At 50.3% G+C, this 18,471-nt stretch overlaps 1 protein-coding gene across 1 annotated transcript in view; it reads right to left on the bottom strand.

Moving 5' to 3' along the window:
• Window positions 1–3,596: 3,596 nt before the first annotated feature.
• Window positions 3,597–18,471, bottom strand: part of hk1 (hexokinase 1) — a 165,800-nt gene continuing 150,925 nt past the window's right edge. The window contains exon 18 of the mRNA XM_078565818.1: window positions 3,597–4,451. Within this exon, the coding sequence (XP_078421944.1) occupies window positions 4,310–4,451 (142 nt within the window). The 3' untranslated portion in view covers window positions 3,597–4,309. The remainder of the gene's footprint in view (window positions 4,452–18,471) is intronic.

Below are 18,471 nucleotides of genomic sequence, written 5' to 3'. Positions count from 1 at the left end.
CTTTATTCATATGAATCGTCACCTTACTAACCATAGTGATTTACTGCGTCTGTTTAGTCAGAGAGCTAAATGTACGGACAGGCCTCATGGTTGGCACGTATTGAGGATTACAGGGGAGTTAGGGACATTTTTTTATTGTGGAAGAAACAATGATGCATTATTGCATTCGCTCTTTACTGAATGCTCATGTTAGTGTCTGGTGTTGTACTGGCCACTCTTGTAGGCCTCAGCTGGTCCTCCCATCTATGTATTGTAAAGGACAAGATCACTCTCAATGGGGATAATTGAAATGTTGTTAGGACTCTGCCAGCCAACGCCCTGAGATTGACCCACATACGGACAGTACTGACACCACCCTATAGCCCCTTCATTTTCTTATCTTGACTGACTGCTCCTACCATCCCACACACACCCCCCACCACACCAAGGACACCAGGTTCTTCCTACTTCACTCCTCCATGCCTCCAACCCCACTCCACACACTCTTTTCCACCCCCCGCAACTTCCCCACCATTGACTTGCCCTCGCTGATCTCAAGCTTCCATGCAAGCTGCCATTCTCCTGCTCCCCTCCCTTGTGCTGTAGAGTTCAAAAAGGAAAACCACTGACCTCAGACACAACTGCACAAAGTCGACCTTCAAACAAATCTGAACCGGATGTGATGAGATTCTCGTGCGCTATTGACTTTATATAAAAACGTTTACCCTGATGACTATTCATGGCACGTATGCATATATTGCAAGTATGAGCCTGCCACAGGCCGGCCTGAGACTTAACATGCTGCAAACACGCCATTGACTTTATCTCTGCATCTCAACCTGCCGGTGGGAAATCAAAATTTCACATCCCACCTAATTCACTCACCCTGCACGCCATGTTTCCCGCTATTGTGTGATCCATAAAATCCCCCTAGAGATGAGAGGAACTTTGATTTCACCAGCAAATAATAGTAACTCACTGAAAATGCACTGATAAACAATAGTAGCACATGATTGTAAACTCAGTTACACACCAGCATTGCTAAACTACTCTCTGGAATCAGACTCAAAATAGCAAGGTTTTCATAGGGTAACGGAGATTAAAGAGTAGGAGAACATTTGACCTCAGTGCCTGTACTTGCAACTCTCCTGTAGCCTCATTCTCTCTGACCACCTTATACATCTCTTCAAATGCTCACTCCATTTCATTTCCATGTTAAGGTTTAGTCTCTGCCTCAATAGCTGCTTGTGATTAAGGACATGGGTAGAATGTTACACCTCACAGGCGGGCGTGAAATAGCGCGAGATGAAATCAGGCGAGCGTCCCCACGTCATCCCACACACGAGCAATCTTCAGGTCAGCAGGTGCACGCAGCAGTCGGAAGCGCGTCTGCCAACAATTAAGTGGGCAATTAAGCCCATTAAAGAGGCAATTGAAAGAGATTTTTTGTGGCCCTTCCACTTTTCCGGTTGGCGGACGGGCCAATCGGCCTTTATAGTTTTGCTCAAACCTCGATCCAGGGTGGGATGAAGTCTCTGTGGGGAAATAAAATGAGATACCTGGGGACTGGTTTTTTATGAGGTTTGTTTTCAGGTGCTTGACTGTGCTGCATGGGCATATTTTGCAGCATAGTTGTTGTTTGGTCTATTCTGTAGGGGTCTGCAGCTACCTGGGGGAGCTGTCTGCCTTCAGGGAGCTCACTGGAATCATTCACCAGCACCCGCGGTGACATTGGTGCCTGCCCTTTACTCCCCCAACCCACTGGCAGTACTGAGCCTTTCTCAGCACACGTTTCAGGCTGGCTGCCCGTTAATTGGCCAGCCAGAGTGAAATCTCGGTCGGGGGCCGTTTCCCATCTGCTCCCGAGCTCGCCAATTGCTCATGCCCAACGAGCGGAAAGTTCAGGCCCATGTTCTAATAGCCCTCAGTTTGAGATTTATCCAGGAATGTTCCCCAGACCCTGCCGAAAACCTCCCTTCTCCTGATCACTGCTCCCCATTACACTGACCCCCATCCAAGCCCCAATTCCTCACGATTACCAGGGATTATCCTCAAGGCTTCCAGGTTGTTGAGCCAGAAACAGAGAAATATGATAATGTGAGTCTGCTATTAAATTCAGCTTCTACAGCCCCATCTTGTCAGGTTTTCAACTGACACCCCCCTCTCCCCCAATTCCCAGGCTTACAACAAAATAATATTTATATACTGCCTTTAACATAATAAGATATCCCAAGGTGCTTCACAGGAACATTATAAAACAAAATATAACACAAACCACATAAGGAGTTATGATGTCAGATGGCTGAAAGTTAGTTCAAAAGTTTTAAGGAATGTCTTAAAGGAGGAAGGAGATGTAGGGAAGTGGAGAGGTTTAGGAAGAGAGTTCGAGTGTTTGAGACCAAGGAAAACGAAGGAGACCCCATTCTAAATTACCCTTCCTCTCTCCCGAGCCCCTGTTCCCCAGTCTCTCCCGTTCCCCAGTCTCTCCCGTTCCCCAGTCTCTCCCGTTCCCCAGTCTCTCCCAAGCCCTCAATCTTCAGTCTCTCCCGAGTCCCCATTCCCGAGGCTCTCCCGAGTCCCCATTCCCCAGTCTCTCCCGAGTCCCCATTCCCCAGTCTCTCTCTCTCTCTCTCCTGGGAACCCACAATCCCAACTTCTGGTTCCCCAATCCCAAGCCTCCATGTCCCCCAAGCTTCCTTTCCCGATCCCCATGTATCCATTAAGTCACTGTTTCCCTTCTCCACTGCTCTTCCGGATTCCCAATTCCCTGCACTCCATCTTCTTCCCTGATATCCCATAAGGTCACCTTCACTCCCTGAAGCCCAGTCACCTTCTCTCCCCCAGTCTCTCCCTCTCCACAAACTCCCCATTTCCTAGTTTCTTTCTCTCCCTTCAAGCCCTCATTCCCTATTCTCTCTCATCCCATCTTTCTCTCTCCTCGCTGAGATCCCATTCCCCAGTACTATACTGTCTGCCTGGGTTAGCATGGGACTTGATCTTACATCCGTCTGATTCAGGGGCCAGAGAGTCAAACTGACAATTATATTTCTATCATAATTAAATTTCCATTGAGGAGAATTACATGAGAAGTGTGATTGCATTCCTCGCACAGAGCTCCATCAGAGGCGATCTCCCACTGAGTATTGGGCGATGGTCAGCAAGTAGGATCGGCAGCTCCCTGGAAATTTCTGGCTCGTTTCGGCACTGCTGTTTGCTGGAACTCATCGTGTAGTGTATGATTTCACTGAGGTCTCATTTGTTTCAGTTAAACACTGAGCATTCAGGAGAGCAATGTGCAGAGCAGGTTTACATGTTAACATCATTTTCACCAAGCTCTCTTCATTCCTTCATTAACACTTTGTTAAATTCAGAAGAGACGATTTGAATAATATAAGATTTCCAAGGATGTGTAAAGTCCCATTACATATCTGTGAGCTTCATTATCATGCTGCAGAAGTCCCATTACAACATGTCCAGTCCCTGATTTATTGCCATCTCTGCCCCGAGCAGCCACTTCTGTCTCCAATTTTGGTTAGCCCACTCACAGTGTTTTGTAATTAGTCTTGTTAAGTTCCCTATCAAGTTCTCCCAAAAGAAGCCACAATGTTCGACATAAAGCACATTAGATCAAGTTTAATGTATTCACAATGTCACTTTAAAACACGTGCATCTCTACAAGAGTGTATAAAATTAAAAGTTCTGCTATGTCAATAAAGCATGCATTTTACACAGATCTCAGCATACTTGTCTACAAGAGGTGACAGCAATATATAACACAACGCTCAACTATGTTTCCTGAAAATGCATTTCAGATTTTAACAACTGCTTTCATTTCTCAGGGGAATTTAAGTTACCAAATATATATACCTTTTTTAAGACACAACACAATACATCACAAAATTGTATAACAAAGAGGTGAATCAGAATATCTTTGTTACTTAGAAGGTTGTACAGCTACAAGCAGGCTAGGTGGAGCTCGATTCCAGTTTTATCACCTTCAATAGCCTAAGGAAAATCAATGAAGAGACAGTTTAAAAGCTAGTGTATTTGGATGACAGTAAGCACAAAACTGGAGCTGATATGGAGCACAGTAATTTGAAATTGGGACTTTTGCAAATCCAGCAGCCTCTAATTAATGTGCGTGTTGCTGCAGTTCTTTTTGGCATTTCATATGGAAGTTTTTTTGCATGTTTATCTATATAGTGCTCAGCAGGACACACTCTGAAAACCTCAACTATGACCTCGGAGACATAGCTGTTTTAAAAAGAAAAGTGCAGGGAATATGCAATACTACCCCTGTTCCAGGAGTTGGTGCTGCCCGTGAGAGATCCTACTGTCCAGATTCACGAAGTCGACATGCCACTGCTGTAATAAGGGCAGCTCCCTTTCCGCTACCGTCTTCTGATAACAGGAACGTCACATCACATTTTGGGGCCAGTTCTTTCACTGTTTTATGCATGACCTTTGAAAAACTGTAGAGAGAAAAGAAAAACATCTTGATGTCATTGTTTGAGCTTGTATTCTGCCTCGTCCAAGTTCCATTACATACCACATCAACAATAAACAAGGAGCATGGCTCTGCAATGAGTTGGTGACTGAAAGTATCATCAGTACATGAAGGATAACAGCCCAGGAGCTAAAGAAGCCCCACACTAAATTGAAAGGAGAACATGACCACAGCACAAACTTAGAAAACAGGCTCAGTGGCCAGGTATGGCACATGAGTTATTGCTCTACGGCCTGCAGCAGACCCGGGTGCAGCAGACCCGGGTGCAGCAGACCCTGAGTGCAGCAGACCCTGAGTGCAGCAGACCCTGAGTGCAGCAGACCCGGGTGCAGCAGACCCGGGTGCAGCAGACCCGGGTGCAGCAGACCCGGGTGCAGCAGACCCGGGTGCAGCAGACCCGGGTGCAGCAGACCCGGGTGCAGCAGACCCGGGTGCAGCAGACCCGGGTGCAGCAGACCCGGGTGCAGCAGACCCGGGTGCAGCAGACCCAGATGCAGCAGACGCAGATGCAGCAGACCCGGGTGCAGCAGACGCAGATGCAGCAGACCCGGGTGCAGCAGACGCAGATGCAGCAGACCCTGGTGCAGCAGATCCGGGTGCAGCAGACCCGGGTGCAGCAGACCCGGGTGCAGCAGACCCGGGTGCAGCAGACCCGGGTGCAGCAGACCCGGGTGCAGCAGACCCGGGTGCAGCAGACCCGGGTGCAGCAGACCCGGGTGCAGCAGACCCGGGTGCAGCAGACCCGGGTGCAGCAGACGCAGATGCAGCAGACGCAGATGCAGCAGACCCGGGTGCAGCAGACGCAGATGCAGCAGACGCAGATGCAGCAGACCTGAGTGCAGCAGACCCGGGTGCAGCAGACCCGGGTGCAGCAGACCTGATTGACATCAGTTAGCATCAGATAGACCATAACCATAAGACATAGGAGCAGAAATTAGGCCATTCGGCCCATCAAGTCTGCTCCGCCATTCAATCATGGCTGATAAGTTTCTCAACCCCATTCTCCCGCCTTCTTCCCGTAACCTTTGATCCCCATACCAATCAAGAACCTATCTATCTCGGTCTTAAATACACTCAATGACCTGGCCTCCACAGCCTTCTGTGGCAATGAATTCCAAATGGACATGGTAACTGAAAGTATCATCAGTACATGAAGGATAACAGCCCAGGAGCTGGGTGGACACTATCAGGTCCAGCCTGGATCCAAATAGATCTGGGATTGAATGGACTGTACTGTGCCACACTGGGCTTCTAAGCACCATAAAGCAGGCCTCACTGCTCTGTGCAATGGTTCTTTGATGTACTAGCCTGCAGTTTTAGTAATTTGAAATAGTCTTCGTATTTACGCTTTATTTGTTTAGATTCTTCTTCCTCTGGCTCTATTCATTCATTTCAATCGTGAGCAGATCATGTTTCATTTTCTGCTCCCTGCTGTGGCAAATGGGATTCACTAAAATCTGTATGGAATTACATTGAACCTGCCCCAGGGTACACCTGCTTACAGACACTCCCAGTGTGCACCTGCTTACTGAGCACTCCCAGTGTGCGCCTGCTCACAGAGCACTCCCAGTGTGCGCCTGCTCACTGAGCACTCCCAGTGTGCACCAGCTTACAGAGCACGTCCAGTGTGCACCTGCTTACAGAGCACTCCCAGTGTGCGCCTGCTTACTGAGCACTCCCAGTGTGCGCCTGCTTACTGAGCACTCCCAGTGTGCGCCTGCTTACTGAGCACTCCCAGTGTGCGCCTGCTTACTGAGCACTCCCAGTGTGCGCCTGCTTACTGAGCACTCCCAGTGTACACCTGCTTACTGAGCACTCCCAGTGTGCACCTGCTTACTGAGCACTCCCAGTGTGCGCCTGCTTACAGCACTCCCAGTGTACACCTGCTTACAGACACTCCCAGTGTGCACCTGCTTACTGAGCACTCCCAGTGTGCGCCTGCTCACAGAGCACTCCCAGTGTGCGCCTGCTCACTGAGCACTCCCAGTGTGCACCAGCTTACAGAGCACTCCCAGTGTGCGCCTGCTTACAGAGCACTCCCAGTGTGCGCCTGCTTACAGAGCACTCCCAGTGTGCACCTGCTTACAGAGCACTCCCAGTGTGCGCCTGCTTACAGAGCACTCCCAGTGTGCGCCTGCTTACAGAGCACTCCCAGTGTGCGCCTGCTTACAGAGCACTCCCAGTGTGCGCCTGCTTACAGAGCACTCCCAGTGTGCGCCTGCTTACAGAGCACTCCCAGTGTGCGCCTGCTTACAGAGCACTCCCAGTGTGCGCCTGCTTACAGAGCACTCCCAGTGTGCGCCTGCTTACAGAGCACTCCCAGTGTGCGCCTGCTTACAGAGCACTCCCAGTGTGCACCTGCTTACAGAGCACTACCAGTGTACACTTGCTTACAGAGCACTCCCAGTGTACATCTGCTAAAACTGCACTCCCAGTGTACAAAAGCTTACACAGCACTCCCCGTGTGCGCCTGCTTACAGAGCACTTCCAGTGTGCGCCTGCTTACAGAGCACGTCCAGTGTGCGCCTGCTTACAGAGCACGTCCAGTGTGCACCTACTTACTGAGCACTCCCAGTATACACCTGATTACAGAGCACTCCCAGTGTGCGCTTGCTTACAGAGCACATCCAGTGTGCGCCTGCTTACAGAGCACTCCCAGTGTCCATCTGTTTACAGAGCACTCCCAGTGTGCACCAATATACTGAGCATTCCCAGTGTGCACCTGCAGACAGAGCACTCCCAGTGTACGCCTGCTTACAGAGCACTCCCAGTGTATACTTGCTCAGAGAGCACTACCGGTGTGCACCTATTTACAGGGCACTCCCGGTGTGCACCTATTTACAGGGCACTCCCGGTGTGCACCTATTTACAGGGCACTCCCGGTGTGCACCTATTTACAGGGCACTCCCGGTGTGCACCTATTTACAGGGCACTCCCGGTGTGCACCTATTTACAGGGCACTCCCGGTGTGCACCTATTTACAGGGCACTCCCGGTGCGCACCTATTTACAGGGCACTCCCGGTGTGCACCTATTTACAGGGCACTCCCGGTGTGCACCTATTTAGAGGGCACTCACGGTGTGCACCTATTTACAGAGCACACCCAGAGTGCGCCAGCTTAGAGCACTCCCAGTGTACATCTGCTTAAACTGCACTCCCAGTGTACAAATGCTTACAGAGCACTCCCAGAGCGCGCCTGCTTACAGAGCACTCCCAGAACGCTCCTGCTTACAGAGCACTCCCAGAACGCTCCTGCTTACAGAGCACTCCCAGAATGCTCCTGCTTACAGAGCACTCCCAGAATGCTCCTGCTTACAGAGCACTCCCAGAATGCTCCTGCTTACAGAGCACTCCCAGAATGCTCCTGCTTACAGAGCACTCCCAGTGTACACCTGCTTACAGAGCACTCCCAGTGTACACTTGCTTACAGAGCACTCCCAGTGTACAGCTGCTTACAGAGCACTCCCAGAGCGCACCTGCTTACAGAGCACTCCCAGAATGCTCCTGCTTACAGAGCACTCCCAGTGTACATATGCTTAAACAGCACTCCCCGTATGCACCTGCTTACAGAGCACTCCTAGTGTGCGCCTGCTTACAGAGCACTTCCAGTGTGCGCCTGCTTACAGAGCACTTCCAGTGTGCGCCTGCTTACTGAGCACTCCCAGTATACACCTGATTACAGAGCACTCCCAGTGTGCGCTTGCTTACAGAGCACATCCAGTGTGCGCCTGCTTACAGAGCACTCCCAGTGTGCGCTTGCTTACAGAGCACTCCCAGTGTGCGCTTGCTTACAGAGCACATCCAGTGTGCGCCTGCTTACTGAGCACTCCCAGTGCGGGCCTGCTTACTGAGCACTCCCAGTGTGCGCCTGCTTACTGAGCACTCCCAGTGTTTACCGGCTTACAGAGCACTCCCAGTGTTCACCTGCTTACAGAGCACTCCCAGTGTACAACTGCTCAGAGAGCACTACCGGTGTGCACTTATTTACAGGGCACTCCCGGTATGCACCTGTTTCCAGGGCATTCCCGGTGTGCACCGATTTACAGGGCACTCCCGGTGTGCACCTATTTACAGAGCACTCCCAGTGTGCGCCTGCTTACGGAGCACTCCCAGTGTGCGCCTGCTTACGGAGCACTCCCAGTGTGCGCCTGCTTACGGAGCACTCCCAGAGCGCGCCTGCTTACGGAGCACTCCCAGTGTGCGCCTGCTTACGGAGCACTCCCAGAGCACGCCTGCTTACACAGCACTCCCAGTGTGCGCCTGCTTACAGAGCACTCCCAGTGTGCACCAGCTTACAGAGCACTACCAGTGTACACTTGCTTACAGAGCACTCCCAGTGTACATCTGCTAAAACTGCACTCCCAGTGTACAAAAGCTTACACAGCACTTCCAGTGTGCGCCTGCTTACGGAGCACGTCCAGTGTGCACCTGCTTACTGAGCACTCCCAGTATACACCTGATTACAGAGCACTTCCAGTGTGCACCTGCTTACAGAGCACTCCCAGTGTGCACCTATTTAAAGGGCACTCCCAGTCTGCGCCTGCTTACAGAGCACTCCCAGCGTGCGCCTGCTTAGAGAGCACTGCCAGCGTGCGCCTGCTTACAGAGCACTCCTAGTGTGCGCCTGCTTACAGAGCACTTCCAGTGTGCGCCTGCTTACAGAGCACTCCCAGTGTGCGCCAGCTTACTGAGCACTCCCAGTGTGCGCCTGCTTACTGAGCACTCCCAGTGTGTGCCTGCTTACTGAGCACTCCCAGTGTGCGCCTGCTTACTGAGCACTCCCAGTGTGCGCTTGCTGACTGAGCACTCCCAGTGTGCGCCTGCTTACTGAGCACTCCCAGTGTGCACCTGCTTACAGAGCACTCCCTTTGCACACCTGCTTACAGAGCACTCCCAGTGCACACCTGCTTACAGAGCACTCCCGGTGTGCAACTGCTCAGAGAGCACTCCCGGTGTGCACCTATTTACAGGGCACTCCCGGTGTGCACCTATTTACAGGGCACTCCCGGTGTGCACCTATTTACAGGGCACTCCCGGTGTGCACCTATTTACAGCGCACTCTCGGTGTGCACCTATTTACAGGGCACTCCCGGTGTGCACCTATTTACAGGGCACTCCCGGTGTGCACCTATTTACAGGGCACTCCCGGTGTGCACCTATTTACAGGGCACTCCCGGTGTGCACCTATTTACAGGGCACTCCCGGTGTGCACCTATTTACAGGGCACTCCCGGTGTGCACCTATTTACAGGGCACTCCCGGTGTGCACCTATTTACAGGGCACTCCCGGTGTGCACCTATTTACAGGGCACTCCCGGTGTGCACCTATTTACAGGGCACTCCCGGTGTGAACCTGTTCACAGGTCACCCACAGTGTCCACCTGCTTACAGAGCACTCCCAGTGTGCACCAATATACTGAGCATTCCCAGTGTGCACCTGCAGACAGAGCACTCCCAGTGTACGCCTGCTTACAGAGCACTACCAGTGTACACTTGCTTACAGAGCACTCCCAGAGTGCGCCTGCTTACAGAGCACTCGCAGTGTGCTCCTGCAGACAGAGCACTCCCAGTGTGCACCTACTTACAGAGCACTCCCAGTGTCCGCCTGCTTACTGAGCACTCCCAGTGTGCGCCTGCTTACTGAGCACTCCCAGTGTGCGCCTGCTTACTGAGCACTCCCAGTGTGCGCCTGCTTACTGAGCACTCCCAGTGTGCGCCTGCTTACTGAGCACTCCCAGTGTGCGCCTGCTTACTGAGCACTCCCAGTGTTCACCTGCTTACAGAGCACTCCCAGTATTCACCTGCTTACAGAGCACTCCCAGTGTGCAACTGCTCAGAGAGCACTCCCAGTGTGCAACTGCTCAGAGAGCACTCCCGGTGTGCACCTATTTACAGGGCACTCCCGGTGTGCCCCTATTTACAGGGCACTCCCGGAATGCACCTATTTACAGGGCACTCCCGGTATGCACCTATTTACAGGGCACTCCCGGTGTGCACCTATTTACAGCGCACTCCCGGTGTGCACCTATTTACAGCGCACTCCCGGTGTGCACCTATTTACAGGGCACTCCCGGTGTGCACCTATTTACAGGGCACTCCCGGTGTGCACCTATTTACCGGGCACTCCCGGTGTGAACCTGTTCACAGGGCACTCACAGTGTCCACCTGCTTACAGAGCACTCCCAGTGTGCACCAATATACTGAGCATTCCCAGTCTGCACCAGCAGACAAAGCACTCCCAGTGTACGCCTGCTTACAGAGCACTACCAGTGTACACTTGCTTACAGAGCATTCCCAGAGTGCGCGTGCTTACAGAGCACTCGCAGTGTGCACCTGCAGACAGAGCACTCCCAGTGTCCACCTACTTACAGAGCACTCCCAGTGTCCACCTACTTACAGAGCACTCCCAGTGTGCGCCTGCTTACAGAGCACTACCAGTGTACACTTGCTTACAGAGCACTCCCAGTGTACGCCTGCTTACAGAGCACTCCCAGTGTACATCTGCTTAAACTGCAGTCGCAGTGTACAAAAGCTTACACAGTACTCCCGGTGTGCACCTACTTACAGAGCACTCCCAGTATACACCTGATTACAGAGCACTCCCAGTGTGCGCCTGCTTACAGAGCACTCCCAGAGTGCGCCTGCTTACAGAGCACTCCCCGTGTGCGCCTGCTTACAGAGCACTTTCAGTGTGCACCTGCTTACAGAGCACTCCCAGTGTGCACCTGCTCACTGAGCACTCCCAGAGTGCGACTGCTTACAGAGCACTCCCAGTGTGCACCTATTTACAGGGCACTCCCAGTGTGCGCCTGCTTACAGAGCACTCCCAGTGTGCGCCTGCTTACAGAGCACTGCCAGTGTGCGCCTGCTTACAGAGCACTGCCAGTGTGCGCCAGCTTACAGGGCACTCCCAGAGCGCGCCCGCTTACAGAGCACTCGGTGTGCACCTATTTACAGGGCACTCCTGGTGTGCACCTATTTACAGAGCACTCCCGGTGTGCACCTATTTACAGGGCACTCCCGGTGTGCACCTATTTACAGGGCACTCCCGGTGTGCACCTATTTACAGAGCACTCCCGGTGTGCACCTATTTACAGGGCACTCCCGGTGTGCACCTATTTACAGAGCACTCCCAGTGTGCACCTGCTTACAGAGCACTCCCGGTGTGCACCTATTTACAGGGCACTCCCGGTGTGCACCTATTTACAGGGCACTCACGGTGTGCACCTGCTTACAGAGCACTCCCAGTGTACGCCTGCTTACAGAGCACTCCCAGTGTACGCCTGCTTACAGAGCACTCCCAGTGTACGCCTGCTTACAGAGCACTCCCAGTGTACATCTGCTTAAACTGCACTCCCAGTGTACAAATGCTTACAGAGCACTCCCTGTGTGCACCTGCTTACAGAGCACTCCCAGCGTGTACCTATTTACAGAGCACTCCTAGTGTGCGCCTATTTACAGAGCACCCCCAGTGTGCACCTATGTACAGAGCACTTCTAGTGTTCACCTGCTTACAGGGCACTCCCAGTGTGCACCTGCTTACAGAGCACTCCCAGTGTGTACCTATTTACAGAGCACTCCCAGTGTGCAGCTATTTACAGAGCACTCCCAGTGTGCGCCTATTTACAGAGCACCCCCAGTCTGCACCTATTTACAGAGCACTTCTCGTGTAGACCCTGTAAACTGTGGTGCATTGTCTGTCTCTTGTGTCTCAGCAGCTCTAACCTAGACAAGGCTGGAATGTCTGGAAAGGCCACAAAATCAACTGCAGTTTGGCTGACGGCATTGACTAATGTTCTTTCATAAAAATTTAGCTTTTCTTAAATTCAGATGAGGCCCTGAGTTCGTCATTGGGAAGCCCTCTCAGGCAGGAAGGCCTCCCTGAATTCTACCCAAAAAATGAGATGTGGTAAAGGGTCTCCCATCATGATGAGCAGCCACAAGCTATAGTAGAACTTCTTCCACAGTCAAGGCCAATTGCTGTAAAACGTTTTGGTGATAATTAGCTGCTTCTTGGAGACTTCAAAACAACAGCAATTTCTTGAAACTGCTTCTGCTTTTAGACACAGTCAAGCAGCTTTTAAAGCCATGTTTATACGTGCGTTTCTTAAACATTATCCTTGCCTGATATGTCTTAAGGCTTATAACAGCAAGGTGTTTTGATACTGCTTTCATGTAATTGAATTTTAGCTGCATATCAGCCCCAGACTCAGATACAATGCTCACATTCATGCCTAGACTTCACTGGAACTGCTCATCATGAGGGAATGGGGTCAAATGCCTGCTCACAGTCCCTTTCTTCCTCTATCCAATGCACCGCAAACTGGTTCACTCAGAGATGTCATGGCCCCTCTCTCTTTCAGTTCTTTCTACACTGTAACCGCTATCGTCTGGAATGCTTGGGAACAAGGCATTTCCAGATTCTGGAATTTTCTGCATTCCAGAATAATGTTGGAATGCCTAACCAGTGTGTGAACTGGATGTAAGTATATCCTGAATTCAAAACAGTGACAAAGCATTATGGGCAGAATTTTTAGACCCAATCGGGCATGAAATGACATCAGGCAAACATCCCGACGCCATCCCGCGCTTGCGTGATATTTTGGTCGGTGGGCATGCGCAAAAGTCAGAAGCGCGCCCGCTGACAATTAAGATCATTAAAGTTGTAGCTGTCTCTGATTTTTCATGGTCTGTTCAACCTTACGGTTAATCAGCCAGGTGGACTTGCACTTTTCATGAAACCTCATCCAAGGGTGGGATGAAGTTTCTGTTATTAAATAAAACAAAATCTATGGGCAGCATTTTTATCACATAAATGTTCAGGTGACTGATTGTGATGCTTGCACATTTTTTTCCCTTATTTCACAAACTTTATTTAACTGCTTTAAACTCTTCAGCTCCCTGAGACAACTCTCTGTCTTCAGGGAGCTTTCATTCAGCGCTTGCCCACACCCGCACTTACGTCAGCACCCGCCCTCCTCCTGCCCCCACCTCGGCAGCGCAGGGGCCATTAATTGTCCAGCCAGCGTGAAATCGCGGTCGGGGGCTGGTCATGGTCGGCGGTCTGTTCCCTGGCCGATCCCAGACCTGCTGATTGCGCCGCCCACTGACCTAAAAATCCTTCCCTATAAGGCAGCAATAACAATTGTTTTAGTTATCTGTCTAAATTTTCCTCGTTTTGAAAGCACTTTGCTCTTTAATATTAGACAACACATTTAACAGCAAATGCTGATTACTGTGTGTGCATGGTGGGAAGCGGACAGGGGCTGATGTGTGTGGAACATATCTCTGCCCAACCACAGAAACCTCCTTGAAACATCCCTCTTTGACTGCAACGTCTTCTATCTTCACTCCTTCTCTTGGTTTGGCACTTATACTTGACAAAGGCCATTAATGTACTGCCTGGAAAAGGTCTGGAGTTTTACCATTAACGACCATAATGTTAACTTTACTGCAGCAGCCACATGTGGCCAGTTGTGGAGTTGCATGTGACCCCAAAAATTCTGGACAACTGATTTTTTTGGATTTCAGAGTTCTGAATTTGAGAGGTTACGGTGTATTATAACGTTGAGCTAACACAGCGTGGCAGACTATGGACTCTATCGACTGCCCACTTCACTTGTTTCTGATTAAGAACATAATTTTGAGGCACAATTGCTTTAAACAAAGTTAAACCCTGTATTGGATGAATCTGTACATTCTTAGTCAAGTTCCTAGAGGGTATAGGCCCACGGTATAAATGACCACTCGTTTGTCACTAACAGCTGTTATTACTCAGACAGTTCTGAGGTAGTTGTGATGTGAAATGGAACAAATGACACACTGCTTCACTAGTGGGCACTTTACTGAGGTAAACTGATGGGGCAACTCAGAGAGAGTTGCATCTGGTTGTGCTCATTGATTTTAGAATGTTTAATACCGATATTGGAGTCTGAAATGAGAAGTGTTCCATTCTTCAGCACAATATGCCTGATAAAGATTGGCCTTATCTGCAACCTCATAAACAGTGCTTGAGCCATTTGCTCACCATGCAAGTTCGATGCTGACCTAGGATGCATCAAAGCTATCGTGCGGGATAATGGCTTCCCTGATCAGAACATATCTTGAGGTATATTACACAAATTCACGGTCTAAGGCCGCCACTTTTGGTCCTGAAAAGTGCCTTTTCGGCCTCAGATTACCCTGGAAGGTGAAGCTAGCTGTTTCATGCTGCTACTAAGCAGTGGAAACATGAGTGGTATTATCCACTAACTGGATGCTGCCGTCAAGCCAAAAAGATGTTCTGCCTATCACACAAATGAATAATGTGGTATATACTGCAAAGGCTATGGGCCCTGACAATATTCAGGCAATAGTACTGAAGACTTGTGCTCCAGAACTTGCCGCACCCCTAGCCAAGCTGTTCCAGTACAGCTACAACACTGGCATCTACCCAGCTATGTGGAAAATTGCCCAGGTATGTCTTGTACACAAAAAGCAGGACAAATCCAACCTGGCCAATTACCGCCCCATCAGTCTACTCTCCATCATCAGTAAAGTGATGGAAGGGGTCATCAACAGTGCTATCAAGCGGCACTTGCTTAGCAATAACCTGCTCACTGGTTCCGGCATGGTCACTCAGCTCCTGACCTCATGTTGGTTCAAACAAGGATAAAACAGCTGAAATCCCGAGGTGAGGTGAGAGTGACTGCCCTTTACATCAAGGCAGCATTTGACCGAGTGTGGCATCAAGGAGCCCCAGCAAAGCTAGAGTTAATGGGAATCAGGGGAAAAAACTCTCCACTGATTGGAGTCATACCTAACACAAAGGGAGATGGATGTGGTTATTGGAGGTCAGTCATCTCAATTCCAGCTCATCACTGCAGGAGTTCCTCAGGGTAGTTTCTTCAGCCTAGCCATCTTCAGTTGCTTCATCAATGATCTTCCTTCCATCATAAGGTCAGAAGTGGGGATGTTCGCTGATGATTGCACAATGTTCAGCACCATTCTCGACTCCTCAGATACTGAAGCAGTCCATGTCCAAATGGAGCAAGACCTGGACAATATCCAGGCTTGGGCTAACAAGTGGCAAGTAACATTTGCACCACACAAGTGCCAGACAATGACCATCTCCAACAAGAGAGAATCCAACCATTGCCCCTTGACATTCAATGGCATTACCATCACAGAATCCCCCACTATCACCGTCCTGGGGGTTACCATTGACCAGAAACTGAACTGGACGAGCCATATAAATACTGTGGCTACGAGAACAGGTCAGAGGCTAGGAATCCTGCAGCGATTAATTCACCTCCTGGCTCCCCAAAGCCTGTCCACAATCTACAAGCACAAGTCAGGAGGTGATGGAATACTCTCCACTTGCCTGGATGAGTGCAGCTTCCACAACACTCAAGAAGCTTGACACCATCCAGGACAAAGCAGTTGATTGGCACCACATCCACAAACATTTTCCCCCTCCACCACCAACACACAGTAGCAGCAGTGTGTACCATCTACAAGATGCACTGCAGGAATTGACAAAAGCTCCTTAGACAGCACCTTCCAAACCCACGACCACTACCATCTAGAAGGACAAGGGCAGCAAATAGATGGGAACACCACCACCTGGAAGTTCCCCTCCAAGTCACTCATACTCCTGACTTGGAAATATATCGCCGTTCCTTCACCGTCGCTGGGTCAAAATCCTGGAACTCCTTTTGTAATAGCACTGTGGGTGTACCTACACCAGATGGACTGCAGTTGGATTGGGGTGGGTGGGCAGTCGGGTAGGGGTGGGTGGGCAGTCGGGTTGGGGTGGGCGGGGAGTCGGGTCAGGTGGGCGGGCAGTTGGGTCAGGGGTGGGCGGGCAGTCGGGTCCGGGATGGGCGGGCAGTCGGGTCGGGGTGGGCGGGCAGTCGGGTCAGGTGGATGCAAAAAGGCAGCTCACCACCACCCTCTCAAGGGCAGTTAGGGATGGGCAATAAATGCAGCAGAGCCAGCGAAGCCCACATCCCGTGAATGAATAATAAAAAATATGAATTTCAGTGCAGTGTGAAGCCAGGTATATAGGCCGTATGTCCCAACAATTGGCACGTCCCTTTGGCTGTTCGCAACAGGAAAAATGACCATACCCAGCCAGCCCATGGTTGCAAAACTCAAAACTTAGGGCGGATTGTCCCAGAATCGCACAAAGCGCAGTAGTGGGTGTGAAAAACGATGTATTACCCACTGGCTGCAATGGCGGGTTTTCACGCCATATTGTCTGCTTCCTGCCTCAATAATTATGCAGCCACAGGAAAGACGTCGTATTGCTGGCGGGCAGCCTCTGAATTGCCCACCACACTGTTTCCTCACCGTTTCCTCACTCCGGTGCCATATTTAAACTGCAGCCGAGCACACAGTTCTCCAGGCTTGCAGCCCAGGACTACCCCAGTGAAGACATGGCCCTGAAAGCCAAGAAGAGTTCAGTGACCCGTCACCGGAATGCCTTTCGGAGGCCCAATGATGTCCTCCACCCCTGCTCTGGCCGCAGGAGGTCCAGCAACCTCACTACTCCAGCTTGGGCAGCAGTGGCAGTGGTGGTCAGTGCCAACGCGCACAGAAGAGGTTGTCCATCCAGTGCAGAAAGAGGATGAATGATCTCATCTGTGCCGCCAAGGTAAGGCAACCATCTCATCACTCTAAACTCATATACTCACAAGCCCATCACACATTCACTAGCATCTCATTCACTGACAACTCAAGGGACATCACCACCCATTCTCTCACACATGCCCTCACATCTCCATCTGGCCTCATCTCCTCTAGAGATGGCTTCCTCAGCCTGCACCATCTTGAGGCCACTTGCACAGAAAACATATGCCCCCACACCCACACACCCACCCTGGGATAAGCTCCTTCCCCAGTACAGCCCTCGCCCTGTAGCCTCTTCCTTGTTTGAGTCCCCCTTTCCCATAGCAAGCCCGATCCCTGCAGCCATTGAAAAGCCACCCTCACCTTATAGCCTGTCTGGTAGATAGAGATGAAAAAGGAGATAGAAATTAAGATAAAGAAGAAAAAGTGTGGTTATGACAGGTGTCAGGTAGAAAATACAATTGAAAACCAACAGGAACACAGAAGGTTCAGAGGGGAGGTCAAAAAGCATATTAGAGAAGTGAAGAAGGATTATGAGAAAAGACTGGCAGCCAACATAAAGAGGAATCCCAAAGCCTTCTATAGGCATATAAATAGTAAAAGGGTGGTAAAAGGAGGAGTAGGGCTGATTAGGGACCTAAAAGGGAATTTACACATGGACGAAGGGGCTATGGCTGTGGTTTTAGAGGAATACTTTGCATCCGTCATTACCAAGGAGATAGACGCTACCCAAGCCATGGTGACAGACAAGGAAACTCTATCACTAGAAGGGTTCAAAGTTGATGAAGACGAAGTGTTGAATAGACTGTCGGTACTTAAAGATGACAAAGCATCGGGACTGGACAAGATGCATCCGAGGATATTGAAGGAAGTGAGAGTAGAAATTGCAGGGGCACTGACCATAATCTTTCAGTCTCCCCTAGACTCAGGGGAGGTGCCAGAGGACTGGAGAATTGTAAACATTACGCCCTTGTTCAAAAAAGGATGTAAGGATAAGCACAGCAATTACAGACCAGTCAGTTTAAATTCAGCGGTGGGAAAGATTCTAGTAACAATTATTCAGGATAGAATTAGTAGTTACATGGAAAAATATGGGTTGATCAGGAAGAGCCAGCATGGATTTCTAAAGGGGAAACTAACTTGCTGGAGTGTTTCGAAGAGGTAACAGAAAAGGTCAATGAGGGTAATGCTGTTGATGTGGTGTACATGGACTTTCAAAAGGCATTTGGTACAGTGCCACACAACAAACTTGTGAGAAAAGTTATTGCTCATGGAATAAAAGGGACAGTAGCAATGTGGATACAAAATTGGCTGAAAAATGATAAGCAGAGAGTATTGGTCAATGGATATTTTTTGGGATGGAGGAAGGTTTGT

This window comes from Cetorhinus maximus, chromosome 20 (assembly GCF_964194155.1).
Source record: "Cetorhinus maximus chromosome 20, sCetMax3.hap1.1, whole genome shotgun sequence".
Lineage (NCBI taxonomy): Eukaryota > Metazoa > Chordata > Chondrichthyes > Lamniformes > Cetorhinidae > Cetorhinus > Cetorhinus maximus.
The sequence above is the reverse complement of the archived record's forward strand: the minus strand, read 5'-3'. Positions and strand labels throughout refer to the sequence as shown.